The following is a 17,581-nucleotide window of genomic DNA, read 5'->3' on the forward strand; positions in this document are numbered from 1 at the left end:
GTGGATATATATATTTTAACTGGGGAACTTTCATAATTCGTTATAAGTAAAGTCAACGTAAGACTTTAACAAATTGTTATTTAATATTGCTTTTATTTATAAGTATTATGTATTAATATTATTTTCTTTTTAAAGAGTTGAACACGATTCGAATAAAAAACTTAATGCTTAAATAGTTTTGTGTCAGACCCTGGAGTTTCGTGGCAAACGATATGCTTAACCAGGAAGTTTTTGGCAACTAAGGCAAAATTGACCACATTCCAAACAGTAAACTAGATTTGATTCGAGTTGCTTTTACATATTCCGCCTACTTTAGACTATAGATAAATTCTTTGGAGCGTGGCCATTATGGCAGTATAAAAATATGATTAGCACTTGGCAGCAAAAATCTATGGGTCGATGAACGATATCATAATGTAGCGTGTGCCCCTAGTTACCAGCAGACCCTCATGGAAATGAGTCAAACGGCCAGGATGCATCAGCATCCAGCCCTTCTTTGTCTCCGTCACGGAGCAGTTGTAGCGTAAAAAGCGACATCCACCGCCCTCATAATCGATGCCAACATTGTTCATCGCAATGTTTATCGTGTACGTGGATGAATCGTGGTGTGGCCGCAACGAGGGCTGCTCATCGGGCCTATAGCGCACCATAAAGTTCATCAGTGAGCGTGGCGGCTAAATAAAAAAAATCAAAAAAAAATATAAATGTATAAAAATAAAAATCAAATTTTTATTTTAGATCAATTCTGGACTCACATTGTGGTAATAGCCGGTAAAGATGCGCTCCTGCAGCGGACGCACAAACATTTGCAGGAACTTCAGATAGACCTGATCGAGTCCCACCTGACGCATATGGATATCACGTGTCGGCACCGCCTCATAGCCGCCCTCCAAACGTTTGTCCTGGTTCTTGCCTTCGGACCATTTGCCAAACGCCTCCATTATGGCGACCAAGTCATCGCAAAACGCATCTGTCACAATGTGCAACCAGTAGACATCTGGACACGGCTGTGGTATAACCATGCTCTCGTTCAGCTGCGCCGAATAATTGGGTTGTATATATTTGATGGTCCAATCATAACGATTGCTGAACAACGTATGGAAATCGGGACGAACAACGGTGCTATTGAAATTCTCTGCATTGACCAAGTGGCCGAGATAACGTTGATTGCTCACATACATGAAGATGCCCTAAAGATGATATAAATATATATATATATATATAGTTAGTAGAGTTATAATATAGTATAGTAGTAGTATAATAATACTAAATTTGCTGTTTAATATTCCTTTTAAGCAGGAAAAATTAATTATTAATAGTATGTACAAAAAAAGTCAAATATAAATTAAACTGAAAGAAAATCAAACTTTTGAACAAATAGTTCGAATATCCGAAATAAATATATTAACCAATTACTTACCGCATCTCGCAGTGATTTGCTCAGGGCCATATCAGGGTCGAATTCGTTGTGATCAAATTTGATAGCATCGAAGGCGCTACGCTTGATCAGATAAATGGTCGTCACATGTGGCACATTGAATATGCCTCTAAAAAAGCGAGAGAAAGAGAGAGATAGATATATATATATATATATAATGCGATTATGGACTATGTGTAGGTTTCACAACAATGTTGTTGTGGAAATGGAAAGTAGCGAATACAGCGAAACAGACTCGATTAAATTCAATTTGAGCATTTGAACAAACAAACAAAGAGCACATTTGTCAGGGGGCTACCCTGAACGCAGTGTGTACAAAACATTCGCCGCTGGCATACGAGGATAAACGGATCGCTATCGGATTCGCAACGATTTAAAATGACCAGCATCTGGTTTAACCAGTGCTGGCTGCTGTTGCTGCTGCTCTGCCATGTGCAGGCACAAAGTGAGTGATCGACAGATCATCCAATCTCTCACAATCTCTCTATCTCTTTAACTGTCTCTCTCTCTCTCTATCTGTCACTCTTTCTCTCTCTGTCACTCTCTCTCTGTCTGTCTCCTATAGGAAGCACCGGTGGACGCAATGTTCTGCGTCGCAATTATACGGGCAAGAAACCAGTTGTCATCCAGCACAGATCACAGGATGCCGTCAACTACTACGATCATGAGAATGTAAGTTACCCCCACAAAAAGGAACAAATATTTTTAAAATAATAAGCGTATCTTTGTGATCAGGGTGCCAAGATAATAAAATCATCACACTTTGAACTGGATTACACTTTGGGCCGCAAGATAACATTCTTCTGCATGGCACAGGGTGAGTAAAAATTCAAAAATATACACATAAAATGAACTTGGAGATATCGACGCCTCTATTTGCAGGTAATCCACGTCCAACAATAACCTGGTTCAAGGATGGGGCCGAATTGTATCAGCATCGCTTCTTTCAGGTGTGTTTGTGTGTGTGTGTTTGCACAGAGAGAAATTCGTTGGCAGTTTCAAGGGAATTGATTGGTTTTCTTCTTTTTTTTTTGAAGGTACACGAAACGCATCCGGAACCAGAAATAATTAAATCAAAAATGGAAATCGATCCAACAACACAAATGGATGCAGGTTAGTAAGAAATCGAAGAAACGATATTGAAAATAATATATATATATATATGTTGAATATCTAAATGTGCATATAACTTTCATATTTGTCGCTATTTATTCACTATATCTTTTTCACTTTTAGGCTATTACGAGTGCCAGGCGGACAATATATATGCGATTGATCGTCGAGGCTTTCGCACGGATTATGCCATGGTTAATTTTTAAGAGCCTTTCAATTTTTGTGTCTGCTTTTTTTCTACACTAATCGCAACTCAACTGATTTTGCAAATAAATGACAATAAAGTTTGGAATTTTTTTTCTTCGAAAATTCAAGTGCGTTTCAAAACACTTTTTGCGCTTCAATTTCAATTTCAATTAAGTTGATTTTGTGTTCTCGACCATTCGTCAGATTTTGTGCTCTGCCCTGTGGCTGTGTGGTGTGGTTTGGGGTGGTGTTGTTTGGGGTGGTGTGGTGTGCGTAACCGACAAATTGTCTCAATTACCCTATTTAAACAATTTTTTTGCATTTATTTTATTAAAATGTGTGCAAGCAAAATAAGCAAACAAACTGTTGCATGCAAATAAACAACAGTTATGCATAGTCTGACATCTATTGCACAGTGGGACAAATGTTTGCGAAAATATATTCAAGTTCTAGATCTCAAAGAACTAAAATTTGAAACTTATAAATTTGAATGAAAACTATCAAATACCATAAACAAATTTGAAGACAAACTATCAATATATATCAGCAACAATAAATAATATTTACGAACATAACTGTTAAGCATTGAATACAATAAAAATCAGCATCAATAAATCATATTCACAAACATAACGAATATATTTGAACAAATGTTTTCGGTATACTTGCACCACTGTGCACCACAATTCAGTTTCACCGAGTGGGCAAATCAAATCAAACGAAATTGAGAGAAATATGTAATGTGGACAACCTGTGGAGCTGCAGCTGAGTCTAAAAAAAAAAAAAAAAATATCCGAAACGAGAACCAAAGCCTAAAAAAGCGAATCACCCTGGCTGGATAAAATGCGAGACCCAAGCGACGCCGCCAATTGTAGCAAATTAGATGGATGGAGATGAGATGAGAAGATGCCAGAGCGAACAGCTGCCCAATCAGTTGCCGCACAGACGAGATTCGCACAGCAACGTGGGCCGCTGTTTGTTGTGTGTGTTGTGTTCAACAAAATAGGATGCAAGTGAAATGCCTGCTAATCTGCATGGGCCTGAGCCTGGGCCTGCTGCTCCTAATCGCACCAGTGGGCGAGGCGCGTCGCGGCCGTGGACGTGGACGCACCAAGTCGCGAGTACAGATTGGTTTGCCCATAACGGGCAAGTATCGTGATCCCGAATCGGATCAATACTATAACAATAATAATGTGAGTGTTGCAAATTGTGCACACAAAATAATTTACTCAAAATAACAACAACAAAACAATCTTTCGTTGGTAGGGTGCCAAAATCTTGCAGGCCTCGCACTTTGATCTCGAGTACGTGCTGGGCCATAAGATAGCGTTTCTGTGCGTCGCCAAGGGTAATCCCCGTCCGCACATCACCTGGTACAAGGATGGCGCCGAAATCTATCAGCATCTTTATATGCATGTGCACGAATGGCGCATTGGCGATGATCGCGTCAAGTCCAAGATCGAAATCGATCCGGCGACACAAATGGACGCCGGCCTCTACGAGTGCACCGCAGACAATATGTATTCGATTGATAGGCGCAGTTTCAAGACAGATTTCTCCATTGCCTTCGATTAAGCGACGATCTACTCTCATGTGCCCATTTCCATAAGTTTAAGCAATAAATTTGTTTGTAGCCCCGTAGAAAGATGGCTGCTTGTTTTTTGGTTTTTGGCTTACATTAGATCCCGCTTCACAATGTCCACGTAGTCGTGGGAGCGTGCATAGTAACCGTTCTCGGAGAGCGCACCCCAGAAATTGCTCCACAGCTCGTGATATTTGGAGAAAACGGGCGCCGCAAATTGCCTGCAACGATTAATTTGCTTTATATTATTTGCTTTGATTGAGTAACCATCGAGTGGCAGACTTACTTGTTCAACCGGAGCAGCGCACGGAGCAATTCGCGATCATCGATATGTGCATCCCCATCCACATAGAAAATGTAATCGCTGCGTTGCAACTTGGCTTTATCGCTGCCAAAAAATAAATGGGTATTCGTCAGTCAATAATTTAATACTTAATTAAATACAAATAAATGTTAGATAAATGAATTACTTTCGAGAGTAGAACTACTCTTTAGGCTTTTAAATTTTAATCATATACTCATCAACAACTGGAAATATACTCACAGAGCCAGCTGCCTGCCTTGACGTTCATCCAGTTGATCCGTGGAGAGGACAAATTTGACGCTGGCATAGCTCTTGCCTTGCTTGTTCACATAGGACGTGATGAGGTCGTCGTGGAGAGCAGCTCCGCTATAAATGAACAGATGCAGATTCTTTTTGGGATAGTTGAGCTTCTCAATGCCGGCGAGGAACAGATCGAAGAAAGGCACCGGTTGCGGCACCATCACAGCCAACGTAATAATTGGCAAATTTTGTTCCTGCCAAGAGGAAACAAAAAGTTAGCAACTCATAAAGGAGCCATAAAGATCACACATACATCCAAATCGAGGAGATACTCCATGCAGACGGTGCAGATGCCGCTAAATGTTTTGGCCAGATAGTTGCCATAGGCATTCAAATCAACCTTGCTCAGCCCATTGCCATGAATGATATTGGGCTTGGTCAAGAAATTAACGTTCTCCAGTATGCCCTGGTTGCTGTCCAGATCCACTCTCAGTTTCACATCATCCTTGGCGCCATGAAGATTCTGAAACAGTTTCGACTGCGTGTCCAGCTTCATTCCCAGCTTGGCACGCTTTGTCTCGTCGAGAAACACTTTGGTGTAGTACAACTGATCATCACCAGTGTCCTCGATGAGCTCCTCCAGCAGCGCATTCACCTGCGGCGCATAACCAATGAAGGCGCCTGAGTTCAAGTAACGGGACTCCTTGCCCCCCACCTCGGGATACTGATTGGCCAGACTCTTGTCGGGCCAACAGTATTTCTCGGCCGAGAAGAGCAACTTCGCGTCGGATTCCTTAAACTTTTGCAGAATCTCCTCGAGCGTAGATGTGATGATGACATCGTAGCTGCAAAACAACTCATATTAAATTCCATTTAAACAAAATTAACGAGCAATTTCTCACCTGTCCGTAAACAAGATAATGGTATCCTCAGCATCCTTAAGAGGCTCAATTGCTTTGCGCAGCAGATTAATCTTAAAGCCACCGCCAGCACTCTTCATATCGCCTCCTTTCCATTCCTCGCCCATGCCAAGAGTGGTCACCTGTTATGGCAAAAGACACCGATTCATTTAGAATATAATATAAACACAGCTTATATAAAAACTCAAATGTTTTCTTGAATTGATTAAGAGCCAGAAGGAACTTTAAATAGTTCAGATTTTAGGCAGTGCAAGAGACTTGGTAAAAATTTATACAGAGAATATTTCTGCTCGCTTGGCTTATTGTATGTATATAAAAAAAATATATATATATATATATATTCTTGAAGAGGAGTCAATCTAGTTGGTAGATGCTTACTTCCGCCTATTGCATACTCATTTATTATACCAGTTGGAACCATTTGCAATAGTTTATAATAGCAATATTTAAATTTAAATATCTGAAACAACGGGCTTACCGACTTTAAACATTGAAAGCATCTTCCAGTAGTCAATTTGCAATTACATTTTAATTCAAGTTTCTGGAACTGATTCGTATATATATACACATATATATGTATATAAGCCTAATATTGCAAAGGCTAAATGGCTAAGTTCACACAATTCTTGAAATACACAAAAATTAAACACCAACATCAAAAAAAGATGAAGCAAAATATGAAATTCAAGCAATGCTTTAGAACAAAAGCCGGCTAACCAGCTTATCAGCCATGTGTTTTTTGCCTTTTCTTTTTTGTTTTTGAGTATTGTATTTCTGTGAACATGATCGTAAGACTATATGCGACATTCACACACACACACACACATATATATATATATATATATGTATGTATGTACAAGAGAGAGAGAGAGAGAGTAATTAACATAAGGGAGCCGGCATTGCTTTTTGGTGATAAGTAAAAGTCATCTAAACAATACATAAACGGAACGTTCCGACTTCTATCAATAGCACTACATAATCGGGAACTGAATTGTGCTAATTAGCCCGGGGCTCTAACTGGTCGATTGGTTAATGCCTATGGACGACGTGATTAAATACACATCCAAATATGTGCCACAAAGTAAATAACGAGACGAGACGAGCAGAGACGACCAACACATGCTGCCCCAGAATAATTCTCAGCCAATCTGTGTGCAGCACATCAGAGACGCAGTCATCTGGAAGCCAGTGCCGGATGCTTGGACATACATACATACACATATATATATATATACATAGAAATACAGACCCAGATACAAAGGCGACAATACATAATAATAAAAGTGTGCCGCAAACCGAGATAGGTCTCGGAAAGAGTTCATTTTCGGGTCAATAGCTTTTTATATATATTACAAATATAATATATATATATATATATATATATATATATATATATATATATATATATATATATATATATATATACATATACATACATAATCAAATGCAAAATAACCACTTAGTTGCTGTTTTAGCAATTCTTAAGTTGCCAACTATCAAAACAAAGAATTTTCAGTGCTTTCTTTCAAGCATCATTTCTCTTGTTTTTTTGTGTTAAGAATTAAATTTAAATTTGCATTGCAAATTTTAGACAATAGATGAAAGAATTTTAACGGTATTTTTGACAAAATGTTATTCATTTCAATATGCCAATATTTAATTCGATAACTCACCTCAATGTCATAGACTTTGGCAGATCGTATATAACGGCGATATCCATCGGTTGGTTCACTGGCCACAGTGAAGACTTTGATTTTATCTGTTCGAAATGCGAAGAATAAATTAAAGAAAAAGAAAAAAAATCGAATTTAAATTAATAGCTTTGATTAATAGATATTAAATTGAAAATATTTGTATGTGCCTTTTGTTACATATTTATATATTTTTAGTTCAAGATGTCCTACAATAAACTTTTAACATTTTTACTTTAAGGTAGACACATTATAAATATACAAATATGAGTTTAAACAAAGAAACAAATTCAAATGCAAAAATAATATAAATTATTTTCTATTTATGTGCTGCTATAAATTTACTTTTTGAACTTTTTACTGTTACTTGTGCGTAATATGGGTCATACACACATATGTACATACATACACAACCCAATTTATGTGTGTCAGGGACACGAAGTCCTGTCGAAATCCTTGGCAAAATGCGCAAAAGGAGAATCCATAAAATTAATAGCCATGTAAAAGAGCTAATTAGAAATATTCTAAGAATTGAAACTAATAATAAAAGCTAGATGGAATCTGTTGCACATCTTGCAGCACTCAGCATTTCCGAGTGCCAACGAACGCGTTTGAGGGGGTAGTGCTGGGAATGGGGGAATGGAATAGAATGTAAACAAAAACCACAAGACAGAGAGATGCACACATTGAGTTCTGTATGGATGTGTGTGTGTGTGTTTGTGAATGCAATTTAATTTTTTAGTGCTTATGTCGTGCTAATTCCAGTGATGAACTCATTTCTCTATATTCTAGAAACTCAATACGAACCATTCAAATCTTTTTTGCTACTTGCAGCTGCATCCGCAACAACTTCGGGTGCAGCATCAACATCTTCGGCTTCAGATTTGGAGTGAGCTCCTTGCACGAACAACAACAACAGCAACGACGCCGAAACGAATAACAAAAACAATGCACTTTGTTTAAGGTTTTGCATGGCGCTTATTTTCTTATAAGCAATAAACACTCAAACTGTTTCACACTGCTTTTAAATATACAATTATTTGTTATAATTGTCGCATATTCTGCGCTGTAAATTGAATTTCAAGCGAATAAAATCCAAAAATACTATTCCGCTGCACAAGCGTACACAACAACGCAGATAGGATGAATGAATGAGTGGAGGGCGACCACGCAGTGTAGTAGTGTTGTAAGACTTGCACAGACAGCGGCCTTAGTTATCGATAAAGATTTATCGAACGATATTAAATGAAATAATTGGCGCACAACTTAAAATTTATTCAGCAAAATCTTCCGCGTGCCGGATTACATATGTAGATACATGAGTGTTGTTAGGGTATAAATGTAATTTAGGATATATATATATATACACAATTAACTGAGCGACAGAGTTAAACAATATATATATATATATATATAGATTCAATGAAATCAGGGTATGCTTAGTTTGCCAGCTTGTCAACGCGTTGTATTGAGCATGTACACATCTATATTGTCTTATTTGAACAAATTGTATCAAAAATAAATTGACAAATACAAAAACAAACAAAATGAAAAACTCTTCAACTAATCAATTTATCATCATCTTCATCATCATCTTGTATCGGAGGTGGTATCAGTTGCGATGCTGGAGGTATGTAAATCAACAAATTTGGACAGCTCCTTTGCGACTACAGCATGCCAAATCCCTTGGAGTAGTTGATTGCCTTTAGCAGTCGCTCTTCCAGTTTCTCCTTGCTGCTGTACTCCGGCAGCAGCAGCACATTGAAGCAAGTGTGCGAAGTGGGCAAACGATCGCTGTCCGGTCCATGGCGCGTTATCATCAGCCGCAAACATTTCAGGCCGCCAACGGGCACCCGGTCCGAGCCCGTCGTGAACTCGAGCAGCTTGCGCTTGGACTCGTGCGGCATGGCGTGCACAATGCTCCAGAAATCCTGTACAATTTGCGTTTCCTCCGTGTAGCCACCCTCGTACTCTGTCGAGTGTTCTAGCTCCACAAAATCGAACTCCTGCAAAATGCACAAACACACACACACAAAACAATTATGTAGACGAAAAAGAAACGCAACTATTCCATTAACTTACGCGGCTGCCGCAAACAAGCTTCTCTATCTCCTCGGGTCGGAAGAGTAGCTTTAGTGGCGACTCATCGGTAACCATTTCGAAACCTTTACGAAAGGCATTAAACTGCTGCTGTATGTTCACGTTGAGCAGAAAATCGCTGTACAGATTGACAAACAGCCGCTTGTTATGCTGACCCACAAGCACCTCGCTGCCATGCGGCACCAGTTCGTGTTCGACCAGCTCGCCAAAAACATTGCTATAGCTGATCTTGAATGTCTGTTCGAACACCTCCTCCATGTCGTGACCCTGGTAGTCCAGCATATCATTCAAACTCTTGTACAGCGTCGGACTCCAATCGGAAAGATCGTAAAAGGTGCCACGATAGCCCATCAGTTTCCGATAGACGACCATGGGAAAGTTCACAGCCAGGATGACATTGTTGTAAATGGCCAGGCCAATAATAATGCCAATTAGCGTGAATTGTGCGCCATTCTCAAAGGGAGTGGCATTGAACCTATAAACGTCACATATGAATTAATAAACTTGGCAATTATTAATATCTTCAATGATAAATTGGTAATATTTGCTCACCACATATTGTTGGTCTCCTCCTCCTGCACAAACATGCCAAAGGCTGGATTGAAAATCTCCTCAACGATCAGTTGAAAGAATTCTTTGGATACGCCGCCCTCATCGATGCCCTGCTCACCGACAAACTCCACAACGAGCTGTTTCTTCAGATCCTTGGGATTGCTCATCGCAACCAATTCCAGCTGCAAAATCAAATTATACAATTATCTCCAAAATATATATTACTGCTGCCGACTGAATCTCACCCCGATGAGTGCATCGTTGATTAGTTGATCGCGTCTCACTGTGAGCTTGAGATCGGGCCGTGCTCCTTCCTGGCCATCCTGGCCGTAGTTATGGAGTATCGAATAGAGCGAGGAGTAACGTTCGCTATACATCCGCATGCGACAGTCATAATATAAAGCATCCACCTTGGTGGCAGGCGTTAGGATGAAGGCGTACAGCATGAAACAGAAATAGTTGGTGTGACTGGAGCCCAGTTCGCTCTCCATGGCCAGCGTTTTGTATGACAGATAATCTTGATGCATCTGGATGTGTTCGCTAAGCGCCTCGTTGTAGAACTCCTCGAGCGGCACAAGTGGGCTGCGACAATCGATGAACGATACCTTTAAGAATTTCTCGAGCGGATCCTCAGCAAACTTCGGCATATGCGGCTGCTGCAATGAGCTATAAGCAAACAGATCTTCGCCCTCCTCGTTGGCGGCCGCAGCAGCAGCGGCGGCTGCCTCGCTCTCGACCACCTCCTGCAGTGGCAGCCGGCACGAGGGTCGCTCCAGCACACTGGCCAGTATGTTGGCATAGAACACAATCTGTGCGAAGGGAAGTTAAATGAATCCATCAAATGGATGGCTGCTGGAGGGTGGACTCACCTTCAGCACTTTGGTCAAGCTTATGATATGCGCATTCTCGCGCACACCCTCCTCGTTGAGGAGCACCAGGAGCGTTATCTGCTGTTGGCAGGAGGACAACAGCGACTGCAACTGATCCGGACAATATTCGCCCCATATTAGCGCCAGACGGGCTTGCGCCTTCACTGGAATCGTGGCAGTCGCATGGCACAGTCTTGGCAACACTCGATCTAGATACTCCATGTCCGTAACGCTATTGTTGGCCGTCGCTAAAATATAAATATAATAAAATAAATATATCTAAATAAATGTAATACTGAAATGGGTTCTTCTCACTGTTGGTGGCCATGTCGAAGCAGATGACAAGGCAATGGATGGCCTGCTCCCAGGAGAATGTCTCCCACGTCTCCTGCCTGTAGCTGAGCGAGCGAATTAACTCCGTTAGCTGGATGACGCTATTTGTCAGATTCTCGGAAATGACTTGACAGGGTGCTCCAAAGAGCAGACGCTTGATGCGTCGCAATCCGAGAAAATCGATTTTAATGCCCCTATGTAGAAACTTGTCGTTTAGCTCGTGTTGCGATGGATCCATTGGCTCATCCTCATCCTCCTCGTCTTCAACGTCGTCGCTATCGTTATCGCCATGTGTATTCTCGGTTTCATTTAGTTCAGCATCCTCGTTGCGATATTCGTGAACCGTTTCCGTTTCCGTTCGCGTCTCCACTCTTTGTGTGCTGTCCTCATCCTTGTCATGCTCGCCCTCCAGCTGACGCAGCTGCTCCTTGTTCAGCGTCTTGGTCGATTTAGCCAGCAGATGTCGTCGCTCCTGACCAGGACGACACCTGAAACTCTTGCTCAGCCGTTCAACGCTGGAGAAGACATGACAAATGGCCGATTGCAGACGGTCGTAACTATCCGCGGCGACGCACTCCTCGTACAACGCCTCCAGCGTATCAGCGTCAAGGAACTCGGCCGGTGTCAGGGTCGGTGTGCGAGCACCCGAATCATTGCCACTCGATGTTGCCGGTGGCGTCTCTGATGTCTCTGGCTCCGCCTCCGCATCGGGCTCAGATTCTGCAACTGCAACTGTATCCGCATCGGTAGCTGCTGTTGTTGTTGTTGCGGGCGTTGTCAATTGCAGCATATCGATGAGCATTGGCGGCCTTTTCTGTGGCTGCGATTGGGATTGGGTGCTGGTTGTGGTTGTGGTGCTGGCAGAGGTGATGGTGCTGGTGGAGCTGCTGCTGCTGCTGCTACTGCTGCTGCTATCATTTGGCGACAACATGTCCACATCCTGGTGTGGACTGCAAATCGAATGGTTGGATTGAATTTGATTAGATTTGACGTGTGACTTGGAACTTACCTGTTAGCTGCTGGCGCCAGCGACGGCGTCGGACTATTGCACAATTGTGCGTCCTGTGAGAGGAGCTGGAGTGCTCGTGCCGCCACCTCGTTGGGTGTCATGGGCGCCACCTTGCCACTGGAGGCGCAATTCGCATTGCTGCACTGGGCATTGCCACAACCCGACTGCAGCTGATGGAAATAGCGCTGTATCAGATTACGCACCGCAGAACGTTTCATCTCCGGTGTAGCACGCCCATTGCCACCGCCAGTTCCTGCTGTTCCAGCTCCAACCGTTCCTGCTGCTCCAGTTCCAGTTCCAGCTCCAGCTGTTGTTGCTTCCCCTCCACCCTGCAGTGCTGCTGCCGCTGATGAAGTTGAGGCGCTGCAAAGTAGAAATCATTTTAGATATATATATTTCTCTAGAAATTAATTCAGTTTATTCGATTGAGGCTCTCTCACCTTGAGACGCCTGGCAACGGCGCCTTCTGTTGCTGCTGCTCATGTTCCTCGCCCCCGCCGCTCATTGAGCGTCCGTCTCTCTCTCTCGGTCTGTCTGCCTGTCTGTGTGCTCCCTTTGGGATCAAAGCGCACTTAGCTGTTGTGCTGTGTGGCGTGCAACACTTGTCGCGCCTGTTTTGCCTTTGTTTGTGTGCCAATTTCCCAACGCAAAATATATATATATATGTGTGTGCACACACACACGCACAACCAAAAGAAAAAGGGTGCAAAAAAATCGATGTCGATGTCCCTTTTCTTCGCTGGCAATTGTTGTTGCTGTTGTTGTTCCTATTGTTGTTGGTTGCCACTACTTGCGCATTTTAGCAACGTCTACTGCATGACACTTGAAATTCACAGTGTTTTCACTATTTAACAACTACGCATAACATAATATATGTACGCCTTTTTGATATTTTAACAAAAGTTGTGTTTTTAGATCAGAACAGAGTGCCTTTAATATTGAAAATCATCAACAAGCAGTGTTGGTAACGTTTGCAACATGTTCATCATCTGTGTTGCGAAATGACTTTAGATGTCTATCGATTTGGCGCAATTTATTTCTCATTCTCTATCGATTTTAAGTATGATAGTTTTAAGCGAAAACGGTGTGTTTGAGAATTTTGCTTTTGGCAAGCGATTATTCTAAATATGTAGCAAGTATTGCTTTAAAATTTAAAATAAAACATTATTTAATAAACAAATATTTACATTATATTATATGTATCTGTATTTACAAAGTAAATTCTATTATTGAATTTTGTTTACTAGTTTTGAAAAGTAAGTTTCCGAGTACTTGGCACCTTAACACAAAAATAAATCGTAAATTATTTGGCTATTTAAAAACGAAACAAATTTGTAGGACTGAGATATCAATTTTACAAGGTAAAACTGGGTATCTCACATTTGTTTCTCGCAGTGTACCGTATAATCGAACCAGTGTTGGTAAGCAGTTGCTGCCACACCGTCTGACGACTGTTTTTATCAGCTGTAACTCATTTGTCGTGTGCTAAAACATAATAAGAACAACGACGAAACGAAAAAAAGGTAGAACGACGAGCGCCAGCAAGGAAAACGAATAGATAAGAAATAAGAAAAAGACAAATCACAAAAGTCAGCAAAAGGACACACACATAACTAATTGCAAACAACATGAAATGGTGCAAAGGCAACAACAACTGACTGCGACAGGTAAACAAACAACAACAGCGACTCCAACGGGAGGATGACGTCGACAACGACAACGACGACGACGGAGAGTGGCAACTGTCAGTTGCAGCTGCAGCTGTGTGTGCGTGGGAATGTTGCATGGCAGGAGCTACCTGTCCATTTGCGCTCCGTGCTGCACAACAATCAGCGCGACTATGAGAAATACGTGTTCAACTACAGCTTGAGGAATCAGTTACGTTTCCGCGGCAATCTCGCCTCGAAGGTGTTCCGTCAGGAGCAACGCTACTACGAACTGCTTATCCAAAAGAATATCAATAGCCTCGGCGTCTTTCCCTATCATCTGGCCGACATTGTGACGAAAGGATTGCGTGTGACACCCTTCAATTATTATCTGGATGTGCTCAGTCAGCTGCTGCGCAGCGATAAAAGCTATGACACTTTACCCAATTTTACAGCGGCCGATTGTCTCCGTGTCCTCGGCATTGGACGCAACGAGTATTTGGCACTGATTAGCGAACTGAAGACGCATACGCCGAGAACGCTGCTGTTCAGTGGCAAGCCAAATCCGTTGGACTATTTACCGAGACTGCCGGTGCGCGTTCACATGGAGCCCTGGTGGCGTTTGGACATTGGCTATGTCCTTGAAACGGATATACGTCTGGTGACGCCCGGTGAGCGTAGTTTGCTCGATGATCTCATCGATTTTGGTGCACAGCCGACGGGCAAATGTGATTATCATGTCGTCCAGAGTCTCTATCGCAAGGGACTCATCTATTTGGATGTGCCCATCAGCGGTGAGGATCGCATTTCCATACCGCCATTGCGTAATTTTGTCATGAATCGTGTGAGTGGCGATTATTTTGAGAATTTACTCTACAAAATCTTTGTGAGCGCCGATGAGCACATGACCATTGCGGAACTGGCGCAAATGTTGCAACTGGAACTGGACAGCGTTAAGCAGGCGGTTAGCTTTATTTGCCGGCTGGGCTTTGCACAGCGCAAGCACACAGATCATGAGTCCGGGCAATATCATCCCAGTTGGGCAGACAGCAACGAACAGGAGTTGCCACAGACGCCACAAATCACGCCGCTCAACTACAATATGTATGCCAGTGGCAGCAATTTTGACTTGCAACAGCAGCAGCAGCAACAGCAATCGAGTCCCAAGAGTCCCAAAACGCCAAAGCAGGAGAAGGATAAAGACAAAGATAAGGATAAGGATAGTAGCTCCATTGGTTATCTATCCTCGGATGGCAATACCAGTGACTTTAGCTTTGCCAACATTACCACGCCCACGGCACCGAATAACAGCAGCAACACCACCAACAACAATAACAACAGCGATGAGCAGGAGCTTAGCTCCGAGCTGGAGGATGGCAGCGAGCGCACGACAACCACAAAAGCCAAACAACAAACAGCAGCAGCTCAATCCCAATCATCCGCCAAGAGTGGCAAACGCGTTGGCTTCCTCTTCGATTCGACGCTGACGGCATTTCTGATGATGGGCAATCTGTCGCCAGGCTTGAAGAATCATGCCGTCACCATGTTCGAGGTGGGTAAATTGTGCGAGGAGAGCTTGGACAGCTTTTTGGCTGAACTGGAGCAGGTCTCGCTGCTGGATGCCGAGGGTGAAGGCGATGTTTCACGCTATTTTGCACACGCCGTCATCCTACGTTCGACGATCTGTTCGCTGCGTCCGCTGTTGCCCGGCGGCTTGGATCTGTTGCGTCTGGAGTGTCTCGAGGGTCTCGATTGGCAGACACGGGATCGTGTGCTCGAGAAGAAGTACAAGCTGATCATCTCGGCAACGCCACTGACGGCCACCCTAAGTCACATGTTCAGCATTCCGTTCTTTGGACAATTTGTGCGCAGCTCCGATGCGACACCCATGTGGAGCAAGCTGTTCTACAATCATATCACTGGTGAGTTTGGCGGTTTATATTTATATTCATATTGAAATTAATCAAAAATTTATAATATTAACAGCAGTAGGTAAATACTTGGATACAGGGTATATCCTAGTCCAGTTCTCTCTAGTTTTTCGATTATATTTATTTTATATATTATTCTATTGACACATGAAATCTGAATCAGATTTTTCACACTTTGCTTTTCTTTCACAGGCTATGGTCCGCCCAGTTTGTTGTTGTGCCGGGGCACGGTGCTTAAAACGCTGCCACGCCTCTTTCTGGGCTATGGCAAGCTACTGGTGAACATTCTGCATTCGGATGCGTATGTGCTCAACTCGGAGAACTTTCGCAATCTGAACGACCAGCTGAAGAACGGCTGTGTCCTGCTGCAGGGCTACGGGATACGCACCGCCGGCCAGCTACACTATGAATCCTTTCCATTCCACGCAACCGATGCCAGCCAGGCCAAATGGGCCAATCATCGTGCCGTACAGAAACTGGCCGAGCATCTGGATTTGCGCCATCAATGTGGATACATCACATTCCTGAACACGGGCGTGCCCGATCTGGGCTGTGAGGACTACGAGCTGCAGGTGAGACTGAAGCAGCCGCAACGGAAGCGACCCAACACCAAATCAAATCATGTGCCAAATGATCTGTTGACCAGTCCCGATGAGAATCATTTTGCTGCCACGCCGGAGCATGGACCGGCCAATGATTACACATCGTCCGATTGCGGACAGTTGTTGGCCAGCGAATTGGCCAAATGCACTGACAACAGTCGCGTAGAGCTGCTCTCGCAGAGCTCCGTTGAGTTGCCCATCGGTGATGGTGCTGAGCCACTGGCGGCTGAATCGCCGTCGCCGGAATTGTCCGGCGTCGAGGATTGGACGCTGTTGGATGTGAATTTTGGTGTGCCGCTCTTCGATGTCGATACGAATACGCGGATCTGTGAGCAGCTGGTGCATCGTCTCTGCAGCGATGATAATCTGCGCCAGCTGCCCGCCAGCGGTCAGCATACCCAGCAGCTGTTCCTCGAGTTTGTTCGTCAGTGCATGCACTTTGAGGAGGAGCAGACAGCGACACAGCTGCGTGAGCCACTGCAGCCGACAAGAAACTTACCGCATCCACGCATCAATCTGGCATTTGAGAATGGACGTGTCGGCTCGTGGAATGGTCGTTAAAATGCCGACGACAACCTATTGTATTCCAGCGAAATCCAGCATTCAAACATTCCAGCACTCTCAGCTTACAAGTATTTTGTATTTTTTGTATGTATATCCAATCTTTTTATCAGTTGGGCCTTGTACAGTTCGAGCTAGCCAAGATATTTATATAAAAAAAACAACAACAACAACAAAAACAAGGAAAAAAATACCTTATCAACAATTAGTCAGCTTATTAGTTCTGTAGAATTGTGCAATATGCAGTCAGAGGCAAGATACCCAAACAAAATAACCAAAACATTAACTGTGTATGTGTTTCCAAGTTATTTTAACAACAAATTACATATGTATGTATGCATATATATATATATATATATATATATATATATATATATACATTCCAAATGAACAGCGCTGCAGTTGTGCACTGCAATCAGATTTTTATGTTGAAATCAGTCAGCTCAGATAATTATAACATGTTTTATTTATTTTAGCTGACATTTAATACAATTAATAAACGTT

At 42.7% G+C, this 17,581-nt stretch overlaps 5 protein-coding genes across 5 annotated transcripts; 3 read left to right on the forward strand and 2 right to left on the reverse strand.

The window, feature by feature from the left end:
* Positions 1-36: 36 nt before the first annotated feature.
* On the reverse strand, positions 37-8,603 carry LOC6558517 (procollagen-lysine,2-oxoglutarate 5-dioxygenase). The gene is made up of 10 exons (XM_001984743.3): positions 8,282-8,603; positions 7,457-7,542; positions 5,766-5,905; positions 5,177-5,708; positions 4,864-5,117; positions 4,606-4,707; positions 4,415-4,540; positions 1,421-1,547; positions 756-1,190; positions 37-674 (listed from the first exon to the last, which is right to left on the reverse strand). The coding sequence occupies exons 1-10, from the start codon at positions 8,445-8,447 to the stop codon at positions 390-392; spliced, it is 2,253 nt and encodes a 750-aa protein (XP_001984779.2). The 5' UTR covers positions 8,448-8,603; the 3' UTR covers positions 37-389.
* Positions 1,792-2,860, forward strand: LOC6558097 (immunoglobulin domain-containing protein oig-4). The gene is made up of 6 exons (XM_001984745.3): positions 1,792-1,883; positions 2,004-2,110; positions 2,174-2,255; positions 2,321-2,388; positions 2,476-2,551; positions 2,675-2,860. Exons 1-6 carry the CDS (start codon positions 1,817-1,819, stop codon positions 2,755-2,757), a joined length of 483 nt encoding a protein of 160 aa, XP_001984781.1. The 5' UTR covers positions 1,792-1,816; the 3' UTR covers positions 2,758-2,860.
* Positions 3,680-4,378, forward strand: LOC6558711 (immunoglobulin domain-containing protein oig-4). The gene is made up of 2 exons (XM_001984744.3): positions 3,680-3,930; positions 4,004-4,378. Exons 1-2 carry the CDS (start codon positions 3,745-3,747, stop codon positions 4,310-4,312), a joined length of 495 nt encoding a protein of 164 aa, XP_001984780.1. The 5' UTR covers positions 3,680-3,744; the 3' UTR covers positions 4,313-4,378.
* A 310-nt stretch (positions 8,604-8,913) lies between the features above and the next one.
* Positions 8,914-13,260, reverse strand: LOC6558357 (ubiquitin-protein ligase E3A). The gene is made up of 8 exons (XM_001984742.3): positions 12,778-13,260; positions 12,338-12,700; positions 11,311-12,278; positions 10,996-11,243; positions 10,372-10,935; positions 10,127-10,308; positions 9,557-10,049; positions 8,914-9,480 (listed from the first exon to the last, which is right to left on the reverse strand). Exons 1-8 carry the CDS (start codon positions 12,840-12,842, stop codon positions 9,142-9,144), a joined length of 3,222 nt encoding a protein of 1,073 aa, XP_001984778.1. The 5' UTR covers positions 12,843-13,260; the 3' UTR covers positions 8,914-9,141.
* Positions 13,261-14,038: 778 nt separating this feature from the next.
* LOC6557667 (protein FAM91A1) lies at positions 14,039-17,402 on the forward strand. Its single transcript, XM_001984741.3, has 2 exons — positions 14,039-15,905; positions 16,107-17,402. The coding sequence occupies exons 1-2, from the start codon at positions 14,039-14,041 to the stop codon at positions 17,075-17,077; spliced, it is 2,838 nt and encodes a 945-aa protein (XP_001984777.1). The 3' UTR covers positions 17,078-17,402.
* The last annotated feature ends 179 nt before the right edge of the window (positions 17,403-17,581 follow it).

Source organism: Drosophila grimshawi, unplaced genomic scaffold (genome assembly GCF_018153295.1).
Source record: "Drosophila grimshawi isolate 15287-2541.00 unplaced genomic scaffold, ASM1815329v1 contig_44, whole genome shotgun sequence".
NCBI classification, from domain to species: domain Eukaryota; kingdom Metazoa; phylum Arthropoda; class Insecta; order Diptera; family Drosophilidae; genus Drosophila; species Drosophila grimshawi.